Source organism: Athene cunicularia (assembly GCF_003259725.1).
Source record: "Athene cunicularia isolate RWA chromosome 2 unlocalized genomic scaffold, athCun1 chr2_part1, whole genome shotgun sequence".
Classification (NCBI taxonomy): Eukaryota; Metazoa; Chordata; class Aves; order Strigiformes; family Strigidae; genus Athene; species Athene cunicularia.
In genome coordinates this window covers 35,712,738-35,730,892 of record NW_020799095.1, presented here as the reverse complement: position 1 = coordinate 35,730,892, position 18,155 = coordinate 35,712,738, and the positions used below count along the sequence as shown (strand labels likewise).

Here is an 18,155-nt window from a genome sequence, read left to right as displayed (position 1 = left end):
AAAAGCCAAGGAATCTGGCAGAGTCCATAGATAGCAGTTCCATCTTTCATCTATATTTCTTTTCTGTATTTATCTTGCTTTAGAAAATGCAGAGAATGTCTTTTCCTTCCGACTTGGCACTCTTTCCAAACCACAGAAATACACAGAGCAGCTTCTTGCAATTGTTTAGCTCCCTGCCCCAGTCTTATCCTTGTGACTATGTGAAATGTTTCTTTCTAATTTGGCAATAATAAGAAAGAAGAGTATTAAAATATTTTTATGTTTATGGAATAATAGCTAAATTATCAGATATTAAAATTAGTTTTCTTAATTGAGAGATACCGGGCTTAATGCACGAGGGCAGGTTGCCAGGTAATTTTTTTGGCATTCAGAAGATCAAAAATAGTTTCCTTATATGTAAGGAGCTATTCAAAGAAGCCGAACATAATACCAAGAACAATGTACATTTTTATATATATACGCATACATATGTATACATATGTGTAAATACAGGCTGAATTGTCACTTAACAGTCCTTAATGTACCAAATTATGCATTCATTATGATAACAGAACATTCTTCAATGTTCTGTTCTCTCAAAGAGCCTGCTAGGGAGGGATAGGATCCACCTGTCTAGAAGAGGCAAGGGCATCTTTGGCAGCAGGCTGGTCAACTTGGTGAGGTGGACTTTAAATGGAGGGACTCGGGAGGTGAGGTCCATTATAATCAACTGAGGAATAAGTGAGGCCAACCAGAGCAGCAACAAATGTTCTTTAGATGCCTCCCAAGATGAGAATGAGAAGGCCAACCATCTCAAGTACATGTACACCAGTGCACACAGCCTGGGGAACAAGCAGGAGGAACTGGAGCTCTGTGCCTGGTCAGGAAGTTATGATATCATAGGAGTAACTGAAACATGGTGGGACAGCTCACATGACTGGAGGATTGTGATGGATGGCTGTAGGCTGTTTCATAAAGACAGACAGGGAAGAAGAGGTGGAGGAATTGCGCTCTAGTGTTAAGAAGAACCTAGAACATCTAGAAGTCAATTACAGTGACTGTAAAAGCCCTACAAAATGCCTCTGGGTCAAAATCAGAGGGGATCATCTCCAAGGGGGGATCTTACAGTAGGCATCTGCTACTGACCTTCAAACCAAGATGATAAGGCCAACAGAGTAATATTTGGGTCAATATTTGGGTCAATATCAATGAAGCAATATTTGTGGAGTCTGGGATCCTGCTGAGCATGCTGAAGGTTAGTACTAAGACAAAGGTTTTAGATTTTAGAAGAGCAAACTTCAGCTCATTTGGAGCTCAGTTGGGAGGGATTCTGTGGAAAGCTTCCATGGAGAATAAAGGAGCTAGCAAGTGCTGGGTGTTCTTCGTGAATGCTCTCCTGGAAGAACAAAAGCAGTTCATCCCCTTTAAAAGTAAGGGAAGTAATCAGAGACTCCCCTGGCTTAACTGTGAGCTTCTGAGTCAGCTCAAAACCAAAAGAGAAGTGTACCAGAGATGGAGAAGTGAACAAATACCCATTGAGAACTACAAGAGCATTGCCAGGATGTGCAGAGATGCAGATAGAAACAGTTTAGGTCAAATTGAAATTGGCCAGATGTCAAAAACTACAAGAAAGGATTCTTCAGGTATGTAAACAAGAAACAGAAGGAAAATATTGGCCTGCTGTTAAACAGGAAAGGTGAATTAGTCACCAGCAATGCTGAAAAGGCAGAGGTTCTCAACACTTTCTTCACCTCTGTCTTTACCAGCCCTGTTGGGCCCCAGGCCATGGGAAAGAAAAATCCAGGTCAATGCAAACGCAGTCCCACCATCAGTGAAGGAAGAGTTTGTGTGCAAACTATTACAGGAGCTTGACCCCTACAAATTGATGGGCTCTGATGTTATCCACCCGAGAGTGTTAAGAGAGCTGGCTGACGTCATTGCAAGGGCACTCTCCATAATCTTTGAGAAGTCAGGGAGATCAGGGGATGTCCCAGAAGACTGGAAGAAGGGTAATGTCACTCTCATCTACAAGAAGGACTCAAGGAGGACCCAGGAAATTACAGGCCCATCAGTCTTATTTCAATCCCTGGGAAAGATCTGGAACGAATCCTCCTGGATTCAAAAGTCAAATGAACTACGTGGTTGGGAAAAGCCAGCACAGATTCACCAGGGGCAAACCATACTTGACAAGCCTGATCACCTTGTACAACAAAGTAACCTGCTCGGTCGATGAGGGGCGAGTGGTCAACACTGTCTACCTGGATTTCTCCAAGGCTTTTGATATGGGTTCCCACAGCCCCCTCTGTGTTATGGTCTAGACGAGTGGTCTGTGAGGTTGTGGGGAACTGGCTGACAGACTGCACCCAGAGGGCGGTGGTAAATAGCTCCTTTGCAAACTGTCACAAGTGAGGTCCCTCAGGGATCAATACTGGGCTGAATGCTGTTCAATATCTTTCTAAGTGACCTGGACTGTCTTTGTAAGTGTACCCTGATGATGATACCAAACCGAGTGGAGAAGGGGACACTTTGGAAGGGAGAGCCACCCTGCAGGAAGACCTGGATAGGCTGGGAGAGTGGGCTAACAAGAACATTATGAGGTGTGTAAGGTCTTGCACTGGGGAAAACATAATCCAGGAGTGCAGCACAGACTGCGATCTACCTGGATGGGGAGCAGCTCTGTGGAAAAGGACCTGGAGATCCTGGTGGACAACAAGCTCCATATGAGTGAACAGTGTGCTGCAGCAGCAGAGAAATCCAACAGGATGCTGGGTTGCATCAACAAGGGCATCACCAGCTGAGATAAAGAAGTCATTATCCCACTCTACTCAGCACTTGCCAGGCCACACCCAGAATACTGTGTTCAGTTTTGGTCCCTGCTATGCAAAATGTGGGCAGGCTGCAGAGGGTCCAGAGAAGGGCCACAAAGATGATCAAAGGACTGGGAAGCCTGTCATATGAGGAAAGGCTGAGAGAATTGAGTTTGTTCAGTCTTGAGAAGAGGAGGTTTAGGGGAGACCTTATCACCACTTTCCAGTATTTAAAGGGTGGCTACAAAGAAGATGGAGACTCCCCTTTTATAAGGAGTCACATGGAAAAGATGAGGGGTAATGGGTGCAAGTTACTCCTGGGGAGATTCTGATTGGACACAAAAGGAAAATTTTTCACAGTGAGAACAATTAGCCTCTGGAATAATTTCCCCAGGGAAGTGGTGGATTCCCCAATATTGGATGCTTTTAAGATTTGGCTGGACAGGGTGCCGGGCCATCTTGTCTAGACTGTGCTTTTGCCAAGAAAGGTTGGACCAAATAATCCTTAAGGTCCCTTCCAACTTGTTCTATGATTCTATGATTCATTGTCATCTATGAAAACTTCTTCTCTTTCTTCTTCCTGTAGAATCAATCACTTATTTTAAACTGGCTTCAAGCCCAAATCATTGTAATCTATATCACCATTTCAAAGAGCACTCTGCAGTATCTTTTAAGTAATAGGGTACATCTTATTGCTGTCACTTTCAAGGTAAAGATGCTAAGGAAAAGTCCATTTGCAAGGTGTAGATTATGTGATGGGCTGTCTAATGTTAATGTTCCTGGTCAGTGTTCTCTACTTTGGCATAAAGCCTAAAGACCTGATGAGGCTGTCAGGTGGCATGAGGATGATAAGAATTCTGTACTGACTTGAATGAGGGCAGAGTCAGGTTATGAATTGCTGATGCAATTATGATTATATAGCAATCAATTGTCTATAAAAAGCTAAAATGTATCTTCTCCTAGACTATGAGTGAAAGTTCATACAATTTCATATTATTGGAAATTTTATTTTACTGAATTTTGCATTTATCTCCAAGAATGGTAATTTGCTATATTTACCAGCTGCTAGTCAGTGCAGGACTTCTTACCACGGTTTATGATAATTTTTAATCTCTGGAAATTTTGAAGAAAAAAAAAAAAAAGACAATATTAACCAGTAATGCTATTTAATTACCAAAGGAGTCTGATACACTGCAAATTTTATGCTGTCTTTGGATCGGGGGAAACTGGAAAGCTAGATAGAAAATGGCTTTAGGTTGTATCTAGTCTACTCATTGCATTAGTGTTGAAGATAAAGAGAAAGATAAAAATACTCTCAAGGATATAGGATTGAGGAAGTAGGCATTTATAAAGGTACTTTCATACTGCCATACAGGTATGACAGTTCCAAATACTAGAGTCAGCCTAAGATACATAATTCAGGACTCTGTGGCAATACAGAAAGGTTAAAAATCTCCAGAAGGTATTTAGAACACCTAAAATCAGAATCGCCCTCTGGAGGTCCTGTCTTTCACCAGTTCTTGCCTACTATCTACCTTGACCACAGGTGGGACGAATCCATGTTTATTTGCTGTTTTCATCTCTACACATTGTATATGTGCAATCTGCACAAATCCAACAGTCATTAGACTGGATTAGCTCCTTTGAAGAATTCCAAAGAGATAATTGCTGGACTCTAGAGGCATTACAGGCTAATGGAATGTGTATATATCTATATATATATCTATCTATATATATATATCTATATCTCTAAAGAGGGTCTGTCATACTTTTGTACTGGATTTGCTGGACTTTTACTGTATTGAGGATATTTATTAGTATTTTGCTTCTAAAAGCATTTTGTCTTTTCATCAGTTGTATAGTCTATTTTTATGCAATAATCCTGTCGCTGTTTGGAAGGGTTGAACTGACCGTGCTTGGATTTTAAGAGAGCATTCAGCAGCACTCTTCACCAAAAACTCTGAAAGAAGTTAAACTGCTATGTGTTGAGAAGGCAAAGTCCTAGAAAGGATAAATAATTGGTTAAAAATGAGGAATCAAAGTGTAAGAATTAAGATTAAGTTTTGCAGCCAAAGGATGTTGCCATTCAGTATTTCATAAATGATAATGGTAAGAGTAGAAAATGGTCAGGTTGCAGACTTTGCTAAAAATAAAGTTCTTCGTGGTAGTAGAGATGAGAGACAATTGTAAAAAGCAATTCACAGTGCTGAGCCATGGAGGTCAAATGTCCTGTGCAAGTACATCACAGCTCAGTGCAAAGCTTTTGCCTTTCATGAAAGCATTTAATTTACTACACTGGACAGTATTGCACACTATACGTGCAGCAGATGCAAAGGGACTGCCAGTAACTATCTGTTAGAACTGTAGAGATGTCCATGTATTTGTGCAAGGTAATAAAGTCCTTGCAAACAATTTGGACAGAAAAATTTTAACTGTAACACACAGCTAGAGATGCCCTGAAGCCCTGACTTCAATTTTGGATTTGCTTCTGATTGATCAGGCTATTTCTGTTAATCTTTCTGTTCTTCTTCTCCTCATAATCCAAGAATTCTCATAACATTTTCAGTTAAATGTGGGAGTTATTTATCTTTAAATTTGTGTTGTCTTCCTGGAGAGTGGAGGAAACAAATGATATTCTGTTTAATTCTTCAGCATCACAAATGCATATGAGGGAATTGTATTTTGAGAAATCACTCATTGACAAATGACAATATTCTGCGTAAAGATGCTCCTGTTCAGGAACGGATGTGAAGTTCCTTAATTTTACCATGATTCAAGCATGTGATGCCCTGTTTTCATGAAAAAGTAACTTCTTTGAGTTGGGAACTGCTGAAAAAGGGAGTATGTTCCCCATATAGGAGTAGTGCTTTGTCTTACACCAGGTTCCACATATTGTTATAATTAGGTGGTAGTATGCCCCAAGTATACTCACACAAGAATGTCCAACATGCTGTTAATAATGTTCTTGGGGTAGCATTAGTGTTGTGAAATAATATTTTGGGGAGCCAGTTAACCAGCCTTTCCAACCATTTCATCCTACCTGAGATACAAAATAGCTGTCATATCAAGTTTAGAGTATTAATAGTGATTCTTTTTAACCTTTTGCAGTGGTAGAAGGCCCACATGAATTTTTTCTTTCTATATTAAAGCATGGAGTTGCATGGTTTTAGGAAATAAATTTTCACATCTTCCCCCACATGCTTTAACCAGCTTTTGCAGAGCTTTTATACATGCACTACAACCTCCACTTGCCCAAGCACAACTATAACTTTCTTTTTATAAACCTGAAAAAGCCCAAGCAAACAAATAAGCCAAAAACATCCCCAAAACTTGAAGCTTGGAATTAAAGCTGAGCAGTTACTTAATAAAAAAGTTGAGGAACAGACTTCTGCCCTAATTGGAGGAAAGTTTTAAATTTAACTTCTATTAGTTAATTTTTCATTCCTTACTTTATAGTTACATCTTTAGAGATGGAAGGAAGCTGATCAGGGCCTCTAGTACTTCCTGACCGACATACACAAGTCAGTCAGTCAGTCAGGTATTATTGCTTGCTTGCAGGTTATACAGTGTCTTTAAAATTCTCTGATCTCATAAAGCTTCCAAAATCCAGCAGCCACTCAGGCAGTTTGTGGCCAGGTGAGTGCTTGAGTGGCTTTGGGAAGATGCTTTGCTTCTTTTTTAAAAAATATGTCTTTACCCTAGAGAACTATATGCAAACCAGAAATACTTTGGTTGAATATAACCTGAATGGAGTGCTAATTCAAACCACCACTTACGTTTTAATCATCAAAAAACCCAAAGCATTTATCTGTCACAATTAGTGTGCATGGGTAATGTTTTTCCACAACACAGACTTTAGGAAAGCACACAAAATTTCCAGCACTAGTAAATGTATTTTATGACCACTGTATCAGACTGTTCACAAAGAAATGCTCAAGGGACAAAGAAATTTGAGTTAATTATAGGAAGTTGAATCCTCAATTTAAAATAATTATTCCTTACGTTTTTCTTTAATAACAAAAAAGAAACAGTTTGACAATCTTGAAAAGTAACTTGCACTCTATGTTCATTGTTGCTTTCATTTCTTTCTGACATCATACATTTAAATCTACAGATATGAATGAATATGTGGACTGCAGATGGACCTTTGCTCATGAACAGCCCCAGCTCTTTTCTTGCTTCATCACATTCAGAGATTCATATTTGTATGAATAAAGCTGGGCTGTGTTCATACCATCTGTACATTTATTTATGCTATGTTCTAACTGAACATTTTCTAGTACATTTACTAGTCTAAAACCAGACCTTAAACTGAACAATACCAGTCATCTTGCAGTTTATGTAAATGTATGCACTGTTGCCACCCACACATCTAAAAACATGAGATTATAGATCAGTCTTCTTGCATGCCGTTAAAAAAACAGCTTTAAAATACTCTGGCTTGTTATTTGAAATAAATGCTATTGTATGGACCTACAGTGAGAGCATCCTGCTTTCATCCCCAGACTTTGATATGTAAGGTTTACTAGCAAAAGCACCCCACTGCTTTTGATTGTAATGATCATATACTTAGACCATGGGACATAAAGCTATATTAACTTTAGGGATCAAAATCAGTACTTAGAATTGAATACAGAAGATAATTTGAAGTCAGTTCATGCATACCAGCCAATCTAACATACTTTTAAAATACTAGTACAGTCAGATTTTGTGCCATGTTCTCAGGATAAGATGCAACTTGAGATAAAACATTACAAAATTTGTCACTAGTCTGGAAATTGCAGTGTCTCTTTGCTGCCGTTCAATGTTGTAATCAAAGATAGAGTTTAGTGCATTTCAGGAATGTCAGACAAACCAGAGGAAAAAAAATGCACCATGTTTCAGGGTATTGCTGAGAACTCAGGCAGAACCCTTCAGCATGTGAGTGTTAATGGACAGATTAAACCTTTTTTTTCTCTGACTTGCTGCTGATAGTTTATTTGCAACTGCCCCCTCTTAACTTTCATATAATCTTCATATGACTGCTAGAAATAGACAAACAAAATTATAGTATTCATATTGATAGCAATGTTAACAAATTTCAAAAACCAAAACTGAATTAGCAATTCTTTCTTAATTTCCTGTACTACTCCTCAGGAATATTTGGAAAGGAAAGGAAAGGTAAAAGTCATGGTCCTCTAAAATGAAAAAGAAAGCAAAGTGTGAAAAAGCAGGTAAGTATGAAAAAGGAACAAAAAATACAAAGCAGAAAGATTGATCAGGCTGGCAACCATATCAGGGAAGGATAGTCCCCAACATGTTTCTGAGCCAAACTAAATTATGAAAGGAAAGGAGCATCCATGACGTAACTTTACTGTTTTGAATGTCCATTACATGTAGTAAGTAAGCAGGCTCCTATTTTAATCTTAATAAAATTAATTTCCAGTGAATTGAAAAAAGCTTTTTAAAAATGTCACTCTATTGAGATTATGAAAAAGTTCTTTATTCTCTCTACCCCAGCAAAAGCCTTTTTTATGTTAATCTTCTCTTGAAAACTACAATGAAATAAAAATAAAATACAGAAAGTGGTTCAAATAAAAAGTATGCTGTAAGACCCTGGGCTTCATCACTTCTGGATTATCAGATCTGCCTATTGCTTTTTGTGGGATGAATTTCATATCCCATAAGACTGTACATTGGAATGTTCACAATGATTGAATTCTTTCTTAATATTGCACCAAACATCTTACAGCTGAAAGTAGATTCAAACTATCTGCCCTTAAGGACTCCAGTTGGTTACATATAATCGTACCTTTTAAACAAAGATTAGAAATTATTTTTATCAGTTTTAATCTAGCTACATTACCTTTTCATGGTATGTTTATATTTAGTCAGATTTACATCAGAAATTGTTGGAAATGTCACTCTGAAGTCCTATAAGTAACAACTTGAGATAAGAGAACCTTTAAACAGTGTATTTTAAAGTGGCCTGCAAGTTTAGAGTTTTCAATCTATTTTACATTTCACCATTTAGCATTGTGTTCACTTTCTCCTTGTCACTGATTTTGAGTTCTCTGCCCATTTATTATGTCTTCGCACAGAAGAGGGGCATCCTTCTCTGAATAATTGCATGATTATAAGAAATAGGCAATTAATACAGATGAGGTAGAGAGAGAGCTGTAGGGTTTATTCACATTTTGTAGACATATAAAAGCTTGCAAGTATATATATATGTACTTAAAGTGTGTACCATATTATAATTCCCTTTAGTCATTCAGGTTGTATGCATTTCCCCAAGACAGTGCAATGCAACATCTAACCTTACTGGAGAGTATAAGAGTTATATTCTTATTTTGTATTTTATTAGTGTGAGCTCAAGAGGATTTCTTTTCAAGAGTGCTGTCCCCATTGTAGTAGTCACAATTCAGATGTGTTGGAGAAATACAGTCCTTGTACCAAATACCATTCAGTTTAGCTGGAATACAGGAGGTGACTAAACAAAATGAATGGACAAAAAGAGACAGATGTCAGGTAGGAAAAACAAAAAAATGAAGCTGTACCCAGAAGGAATTTAAACTTCAAATGTGTCATGACATAAAATCAGTTGAAATTCACTGAAGCTGTGTATTCTAAAGAAATAGTAAACATCTCATGGTAAGGTACTTCAGAATACTTCACTGAATCTGTCAAGCCCTACTCTTCTTTCTCCCTTGTTTCCCAGCATTATGTGGGATTCATCTTGCCAACAGCTGTTTTGTCACAGGCAGTCACGTAGGAAAAAGTAACAACTTGCCAAGGACAAGTCACCTGTCCTAAATCCTGAGATAGGTGAGACGGTTTAATATCTAGAAGTGCATCACAAACTGCAAGACGTTTGTTCTTATCCTAATATGGCCTACACCTACTTGTGGAAAATGCACATAGGTTTGCCTGCCCCTGTACTCTTTCACTGGTTTTCTGAGGGAGGAGGGGAAAGACAAGAAGGAAGAGACAGTTCCCGGCCAGCCTGCTGACCACCACCACGTTCAGGTGTACCTTAGCCCAAGCTGCATCCTTCTCCCACCCCAGCGAGAGAGCTTCAGTTCCTGCTTCTTTACATGCAGAGTGAGTGAACTAGACTACACCAGTGGTTGCTCTGACTTTAGTCCCAGAGAGGAGAGACCTGATACAAGAAGGAATCAGCACAGTGGATGTCTGCCCTGCCCATCTTTTGCCATTACTGGAATTTCTCGCTACTGGATTTTGTATGTCTGCTAGCTCAGAGTGCTCACACAGGACATTACATCTGTAATCTCTTCTCTTTGTGTCACCTGAGAAAAACATAATTAACAGAAAACACCCCAGAACTTACACGGGCATCTTCTTATTAGGAAGCTGTGCATGGTGTATGTTGTCTTACCCTTTTACTCAGCTGAAAGAGGAAACCAGGAAATTGGCCAGAATTTTAGTTTAGAAACAGTGACTTACCTTAACCTTCATTATGCTTTGATTGTGGAGTATGTTTTATTATTTATAATTTAATTTTATGAGAAGTATTTTCATAGGAATATGTGTAACATAACACTCAAACTAGGTGCTTTAATATTTTCCAGTGTGCAATATGGTGTTGAAAGTTAGAAAATGCTGGCTGGATCTAGACTGATACTTTCTTGGATAAGCTTCTACCATATGCTTTTATTTAAAGTATTTTTTTTCTTTTAGGTTAGATTTATAAAAAGCATGTGAAAAATGTCTTTTTTTTGGAAAAGAAATGTTACGCAATTAGAAAATCACAGTGCTAGAAATTTAGCATCCTTTAGGAAATGTTGCGTGTAAAAGAAGTCAGATACTAAATCTAAATTTAAAAAAAAAAAAAAAAAAGGCAAGTCCTACCACCAACTGCAAGTGCTATGTCAATCTACAAGATGTTGTACTGAAGTCTTTAGTTCTAGGAATTTTAAGCTCTATATGAACTCTGACTAGCTTTCCAGTATACATACAAATCTTGTTGAAGGAGTTTGTCCATATTTCCTTCTGATTAGAAAAAATCAAATAAAATTTGTTTTACAGGACAGAAAACCTAAAGAAACCAGAAAAAAAAAAGAAAAAAGGAATTAAATGTATTTAATAGTTATTTTTTATTCGTTATTTGCTTTTATGTTCACAGGACTCCAGAGCATTGAATAGGCAGATCTTTTATCTGTTTTGTATGACCAAGGGAACCTCTTTGCAGCAGCATTGTTCTAGACTTCCCACTGTTTTGGAAAACATAGACACATACTTGAATAACACCTTATTTAAAAATTAAGACATGCAAAACTCTATTCTTTTTGAAAATATCACTTCCTATGGTTCCTGCTTCCTGCCTGAGTCTGGAAGCTGCAATGACTCTGACTAAAGGAGAGCGAGTACTTATAAGTTATTGTAACCGGTACATGGAGCATCACTATCATTTGAGATTTTGTCACATTCGAGGTTTATTGGTACAAAATTTGCTTACAATTTTTCTGCTTTCAAATCCCCTTGCGCTACTTCTTTTGTAGAAGTGAAAAATTCTAGAATTACTAGCCCATTTTTATTACTGTCTTGCTCATCCAGGGATCCATACTCATTTTGAAATGACACTTATATGAGTTCTTATGTTGATGCTTGTGTTGTCTTGTTTGAAATAATACTTTTCCAATTGGTTATTTTGTGATGGTAAAGATACTATGTGGAAGGAAGCTGTGCTTTCAGTAGTGGTGACAGTGTTCATAATGCATGACTATGCAAGCAAGTATTATGGCTTATCCCCTTGCTTCTTACTACTGCCTTGAGGAACAAAAGACTTTATGTTTTAGTTACACCTTTGGTATGCCAGAGATAGTAACAGCCAACAATAAGAGTTTGCAAAGCATGTCTTCAGAGCAACAATTCCTTCTCCCAGTCTGGTGCACTACAGGCTGGTCAGCTTCATGGAGGGAATCCTCTTGGAACATGTTTCTGAGTACAAGAAGATGATTTGGAACAATCACAGAATCACAGAATCATCTAGGTTGGAAAGGACCCTGGAGATCATCTAGTCCAACTGTTCTCCTAGCACAGTTCCCACCTACAGCATATCCTTAAGCTCTAAATTGATCCTACTCTTGAACACCTCCAGGGATGGGGACTCCACCACCTCCCTGGGCAGCCCATTCCAACGCCTAACAACCCCTTCTGTAAAGAAATGCTTCCTAATATCTAGTCTGAACTTTCCCTGGTGCAACTTGAGGCCATTCCCTCTTTTCCTGTCACTTTCTACTAGGCTAAAGAGACTCATCCCCAGCTCTCTGCAGCTTCCTTTCAGGTAGCTGTAGAGGGTGATAAGGTCTCCCCTCAGCCTCCTCTTCTCCAGACTAAACAATCCCAGTTCCCTCAGCTGCTCCTCATAGGACATGTGTTCCAGATGCTTGACCAGCTTTGTAGCCCTTCTCTGGACACGCTCGAGTCATTCAATGTCCTTTTTGTAGTGAGGGGCCCAAAACTGAACACAGGAATCGAGGTGCAGCCTCACCAGTGCCCAGTACAGGGGCAAGATCACCTCCCTGTCCCTGCTGGCCACACTAATCCTGACACAAGCCAGGATGCCATTGGCCTTCTTGGCCACCTGGGCACATTGCTGGCTCCTGTTCAGCCAGCTGTCAATCAATACCCCCAGGTCCCAAAGGTAAGGCTGATTGCTCTCTATGTGTGGAAGTTTGTAGATGAGAGGAGAGCAGTGGATGTCATTACCTTGGCCTTAGCAAGGTTTTCAATACTGTTTCCCACAGCATACTTCTGTCCAAGTTACAATATATTATAGGCTGGATGTGTGAACAACCAAATCAATTAAAACTGGTTGGATGATCAGCTCAGAGGATAGTAGTTAATGGCTTGTACTCTACCTGGAGGCTGGTGACAAGGGGAGGGCTGAAGGACCCTCTCTGTTGGGACCTGTCCCACTTAACATCTTTGTCAGTGACCTCGGAAAAGCAATGGACTGCTTACCCAAACAGTTTGCAATGACACCAAGTTGCCAGTTGGCACAACTGTCCAATTTCAATGCAGTCAAGGGAAGGGCTGCCAATCAGAGATACCTTGGCAGGGCTGGAGCAGGCCAACAGGAGCATTATGAAATTCAGCAAAGACAAATGCAAAGTCCTGCACCTGAGAAAGACTTGCACTTGCCCTTGCAGTGATACAGGCTAGGTACTGACTGGCTGAGAAGCAGTTTTACTGAAAGGGGTGTGGAGATTTTGGTAGACAGCAAGCAAAAAATTAGCCAGCAAGTGCCCTGACACCAAAGGCCATATAAGCAGGAGCACAGCCAGTAGATTGAGGGAAGTGATTGTTGCACTTAGTACTCATTAGACCACACATGGAGTACTGTACTCAGCTTTGGCTTCTGGTACAGGAGAGACATGGATAAACTATAATAGGTGCAGCAGAAGACCACCAGGATGGTCAAGAGCTGAAGCACTCTGCACGTGAGGAGAAACTAAGGCTTTTTCAGCCTGGAGAAGAGAGAGTTTCAAGTGGACTCAATAGCAGCCTTCCAGTATCTACAAGGAGGTCAGTCATCAAAAAGATGGAACTAGGCTTTTCACAGTGATGCATGGCAAGAAGCTGAGAGAGCAGGCATAAACTGAAACAAGAGTAACTGAATGCAGGGAAAGCCTTTCTGTCTGTGAGGGCAGTCGAACACTGCAATAGGTTGCCCAAAGAAGTGCCATCTCCATCCTTGGAGGTTTTCGAGATCATGCTGGTTAAAACTCTGAGCAACCTGGTCTAAACTTGTAGCTGACTCTGAGCATGACATTGGACTAGAGACCTCCTGATATCCCTTCCATTCTGAACTATTCTATGATTGTGCAATCCCAAAATAGTATCACAATTCTGTGCTATTTTAAAGCTGGGATAGTAATAGCAAAATGTTAATTGTTGTGAATATTTAAATGATTTGGCTGTGCATTGCTGTTGCTTTTGGAATCCAGAAATGCTACATATGCTCTGTACGTTCTCCAAACAGCTTGTATTTGTGCTTATTTGCTGGTATGACGTGCTAACTGTGCAAAAAATTTTGGACTCTCTCCTTAGAATATAGATACCTGCCAACAGAAAATGAAGGCTACATAGTGCTGCAAATGCTTTCTCTGTCTATGGAAAGTGCCTTTTATGTGCCAGTAAGAAGCATTTGTACCACATGCTTTTTTACTGCTTCTCACATCTGTTAACATTTACGTGTGTCAGAAAACAATACCTGAACAGTAAAGGGAAGGGATACATGAAGTTCAAGGGCATTGCATCAAGAAAAAGGATATGTTATATTGCACTGGTGCATTGGAATACAAAAAGATTTCTTGGACTTGTCAAATATATCTAATATGTGGGTATAGTCTCTGTATACTATCTATGAATATATTTCCATACCTGAATTGGATGACTCAAATGGCCAGTGAGTTGAACTGAACCCACGAAAGGATCAAGGAGTGGCAGTCAGGAAGTGAAAGAATTATAACTTTTTCGTATATACAAAAAGAATAAAATTTAATTTCATTTAAGGCAGGATTTAAATCAAAATCTTTAAAGTTAGATTCCTAAATATGGAATTACCTACTTATATGAAATATTTTGCATTTCTTATAATCTTCTCTTCAGCTGTCTTTTTGTTAGCACAAAAGGAGTAAGTTAACTGACAAATGTTGCTGTATATTCTCAGTCCTCAGAGACAGCTACTGTATTGGACTGTTTTTCCAAGAATATTTCTTTGAAGAAATATTGTGAAAATCCTGAGACATGGTGTAGTACAGGGTTTTGTATGATGTGGCAATTCTTACAGATGTTATCACTAGCAAGTGATTTAGAAGAACAACAAATTAAGAGAGCAACTGATCCTTGATCACCTGAACTCAGAGGGAGAAAAATCAATATTTGATACCTTATAAAAAATGCTGTTTGCATTGATTGCATTAGTACCAATAATTCTTTAGGCATTTATTTGGGTACTTTGAACCACTGTTGTGTATTATGCTGTTCTTTGATACCTAACCCTGATTTTCTGAAATGCACTTGTAACAAAGAGCACAGACCCTTCTGTACAGCCATTGTCGTTGCTTAATATTGAGATCTCCATGGAAAGTGACAGAAAAATTCCTATTATCCTAAGTCTTCTGAGCCTTGAGAGAAGTGGTGGCTAAAAGAAGAAATAAATAACCTTGAACTGAGTACTACCTAACATGCAGTCATAATAAAACCAAAGGTCTGGTTTTGCTTTTTGCTATATTTCTACCAGATAATGTATCTCCAAAACATTATTCTTGTGATGAACTTCTGCTCGTATGCATTGATAACAAGTCTTATGCTGAAATTATTACAAAAGTTTGAGTTCTACACTCACTGTGCTGAAAAAGCCCTGCATTAGATTTGTGAAGATACAGTGAATAATCACATAAGGCATATCGTTTCCTTGCCCCCAAATTTGAAACTTATGGCTTTACCAAAACCACCATAGGAACAGTGTGTGCATACATATTTTTGGGTTTGAGTCAGGGATATGAAGGATCTACACCAGTTTTCCTCTGTAAGTTATATAAGAAACTTGTGAGGCACCCAAAGAAGCACTTTATAGTTTAAGCTGATGAGAAATCGACTGGTGGGAAATAGCAAGGAAGAAAGATCTTCCTCCAGCAATATTTCTTAAGAAAAAAAAACAAAACAAAAAAAAAGTTAAGCATGTGATCAGACCTGCATTCTGGCCTTTGTCCACTGACTTCTCTGGTTGCTGACTCTGGCACATCTTTTGCGTGCAAATAAAGTGTAAGAACACAAAACTTTCTCATGGCATTTTAACTCTGGTATATCCTTTCAGTAGTGTTTGTACTTTTCTTATCTAGCTACTTGTACACAGATATCCAATTACAGTAGTGGAAATTATAGGAAGAATTACTAGAAAAATTTATCATTGATGCTTAATTTACATAATACTTTTTTTGACATAATTCAGGCCTATCACAGGCACTCTTACATGTTACATGTAGGGGTCAAAGTGTGAAAGGTGACCGGCAAGATGCTTGTTTTGTACATTTGGCTAACACAAATACTTCCTCAAGTATAAAATGCTTTGATCTCTCTAAGCAAATGCCATATGTGTGCAGCTGTGGCCCATGCCTCACGATTGCTGGAAGGTTAGAAAAAGGTAGCATATGAATTTGATGTCTGCATTCAATTTATGCTTTTATATTTAGCAGCTCATAATTTTGTGTAATATTTTAGCTGTATGAAAAATATGCACTGGAGTTGAGTGATAACAGATTTCTCTGTGGTTTGACTCAACATTGTTTGGGTGAACACAGAATCCTAAGTATCACAGTCTGAAAATATAGGTTTTAATTAGAGCTGTCTGAGCTTCAAAATACCTGAACGTGCATTAAGCTTGGCAGATTTTCAGAAACTTGAAGGCTGCACAGAGCTGATTTAAACTAAGCGAGAGTATTCTGTTTTCCAGCATATACTGCATTTGCAGTTGCATCACCGACTTGCAACACACTGAAGAAGTGAGATCCAAACCCATTATTAATGGTTTTCTGATATGTAAAAATGTTTTATCATCAAGGCCTGTCTTATGTCATAGTTGTGTTGAACAGTACCTTACTCCAAGGGAATTTCCACTGAAAAAGTTGAATGACTTCCAGATTAAAGGATCTACTCCACATGACTGAAAAGCTGAATCAGCTCCAAAAGTTTGGCGCCTTTCTTGAGCTTTTGTTTTTTACTTTTACATGCAAATGTTTAAGACTGGTTTGCCCAGATCTGTATCCTTCAAGCAGTTTAATGTGAGTGGTTTGCTGTGACAATAAAAGAAACCTACTGCAGTCAATGGGACACAAGGGTCCATTCACATGGATCCAGTTTCATGATCGAGATCCAAAAAAAAAAGCGTGGCTTTTTTTGTTAAAAAACTTGACCGTGTGCAAATTTACGAGTATACATTGGGAAGAAAACCATGATTTCAAATAAAGCATATGAAATTTCTACTTACAAGAAAAAATCCAAGACGCAACCAATAAACAGGCGTGATACAATAAACAGAAAATCAGACATGAAAATATCAATTCACAGGTACAAATATGATAAAATATAAAGTACTGTGCTCTATGTGTAGGTTAATACATATATGTATACGAAACTCTACATACATAAGTGTACATACATATATAGTACAGTGTTGTTAATATGATTTTTAGTATTATGTGTGTGGGTAAATTCATGCAGTTGTTTTAGTTACGATTTTAATAGTATTTAAATGATAGCATGCTTATTTGTTTTTCTTATGTTGTTTCTCTTTTGTATTTTTACTAGCTCCTACTGGCCATGGTAGGCTCTACAGATGAGACTCTGCAGGAGGCAGCAGCTGGTTGCATAGCAAACATTCGCAGATTGGCTCTAGCAGCAGAAAAAGCAAAGTATGGCTGATGCTTTAGCAGCTTTTACCAACACACTTGTTTTGCAATACAGCTACATTTAAATACATGATTACTCCTTCTAGCATTTGTATTTCATAGCAGAGCTCATTTATGAGAGGTTAATAACAATAAATCTGTGGAAAATTATGTTTGGTTTTACATTGTTGGTTTGTCACACCTACTTTTTAGAAAACACTCGCACCTAGTTCTGTGTGTCTTTTAGCATTACGTCGTTCAAAAAACTATCTGTTAAGATATGTCATTTTCTACAGTTAATATGTTTGTATTTTAAATTCATTGTAGATAGAAATGGTTTTGCTTATCTGTGTCATTACATTAAATTTTCCTTCACTCTGTGTGTGGTTGTGCATTGATTTATGAATGTCTTGAACAATTCCCTTCATGCTAAACTTGTCCAATCATCCTGTCATTATGTTTTTGCCTGTTTGATCACTTGCAATTCACAGGAGAGGACAAAATGCAGATACATCAATCTCACATCTGGTGTTATATAAGGACTGCAAACAGCTGTAGCAGTAGACATCACTCCAAATTTCCTGTTTCTACCAACATCAAACAAAATAGTGCTTAATTTTATAAGTAGCTGGTGAAATGTGTTTTAATTAACATGTGTTTAACTCAAATTAAAATTTACCAGCTGTAAATAAAAAGTAGGGTATTATATTTAGATTTACATATTATTGTGTTTTTTGCATTTTTAAACTGATGACAACATTGTATTGATGCAGTCACTTTATTTTTCTGCATAAAATTATGTTCAGAATTAGAGTTGCTTTCAAAAAAGCACATAAATTATTATTGATATTATAGATTACAGACCCACTGCGCATACCATGCTCAACAAATAATGCTAAGGCATTCCCCTGGGAGCAGTAATGTCTTAATTACAAGCACAGACTGCTGACAAAACTGAAAAACCCAAATGTTT

General features: G+C 38.3%; 1 protein-coding gene across 1 annotated transcript in view; it reads left to right on the top strand.

Moving 5' to 3' along the window:
* Nucleotides 1-17,545, top strand: part of ARMC4 (armadillo repeat containing 4) — an 88,490-nt gene extending 70,945 nt beyond the window's left edge. The window contains exon 19 of the mRNA XM_026843716.1: nucleotides 17,103-17,545. Within this exon, the coding sequence (XP_026699517.1) occupies nucleotides 17,103-17,216 (114 nt within the window). The 3' untranslated portion in view covers nucleotides 17,217-17,545. The remainder of the gene's footprint in view (nucleotides 1-17,102) is intronic.
* The last annotated feature ends 610 nt before the right edge of the window (nucleotides 17,546-18,155 follow it).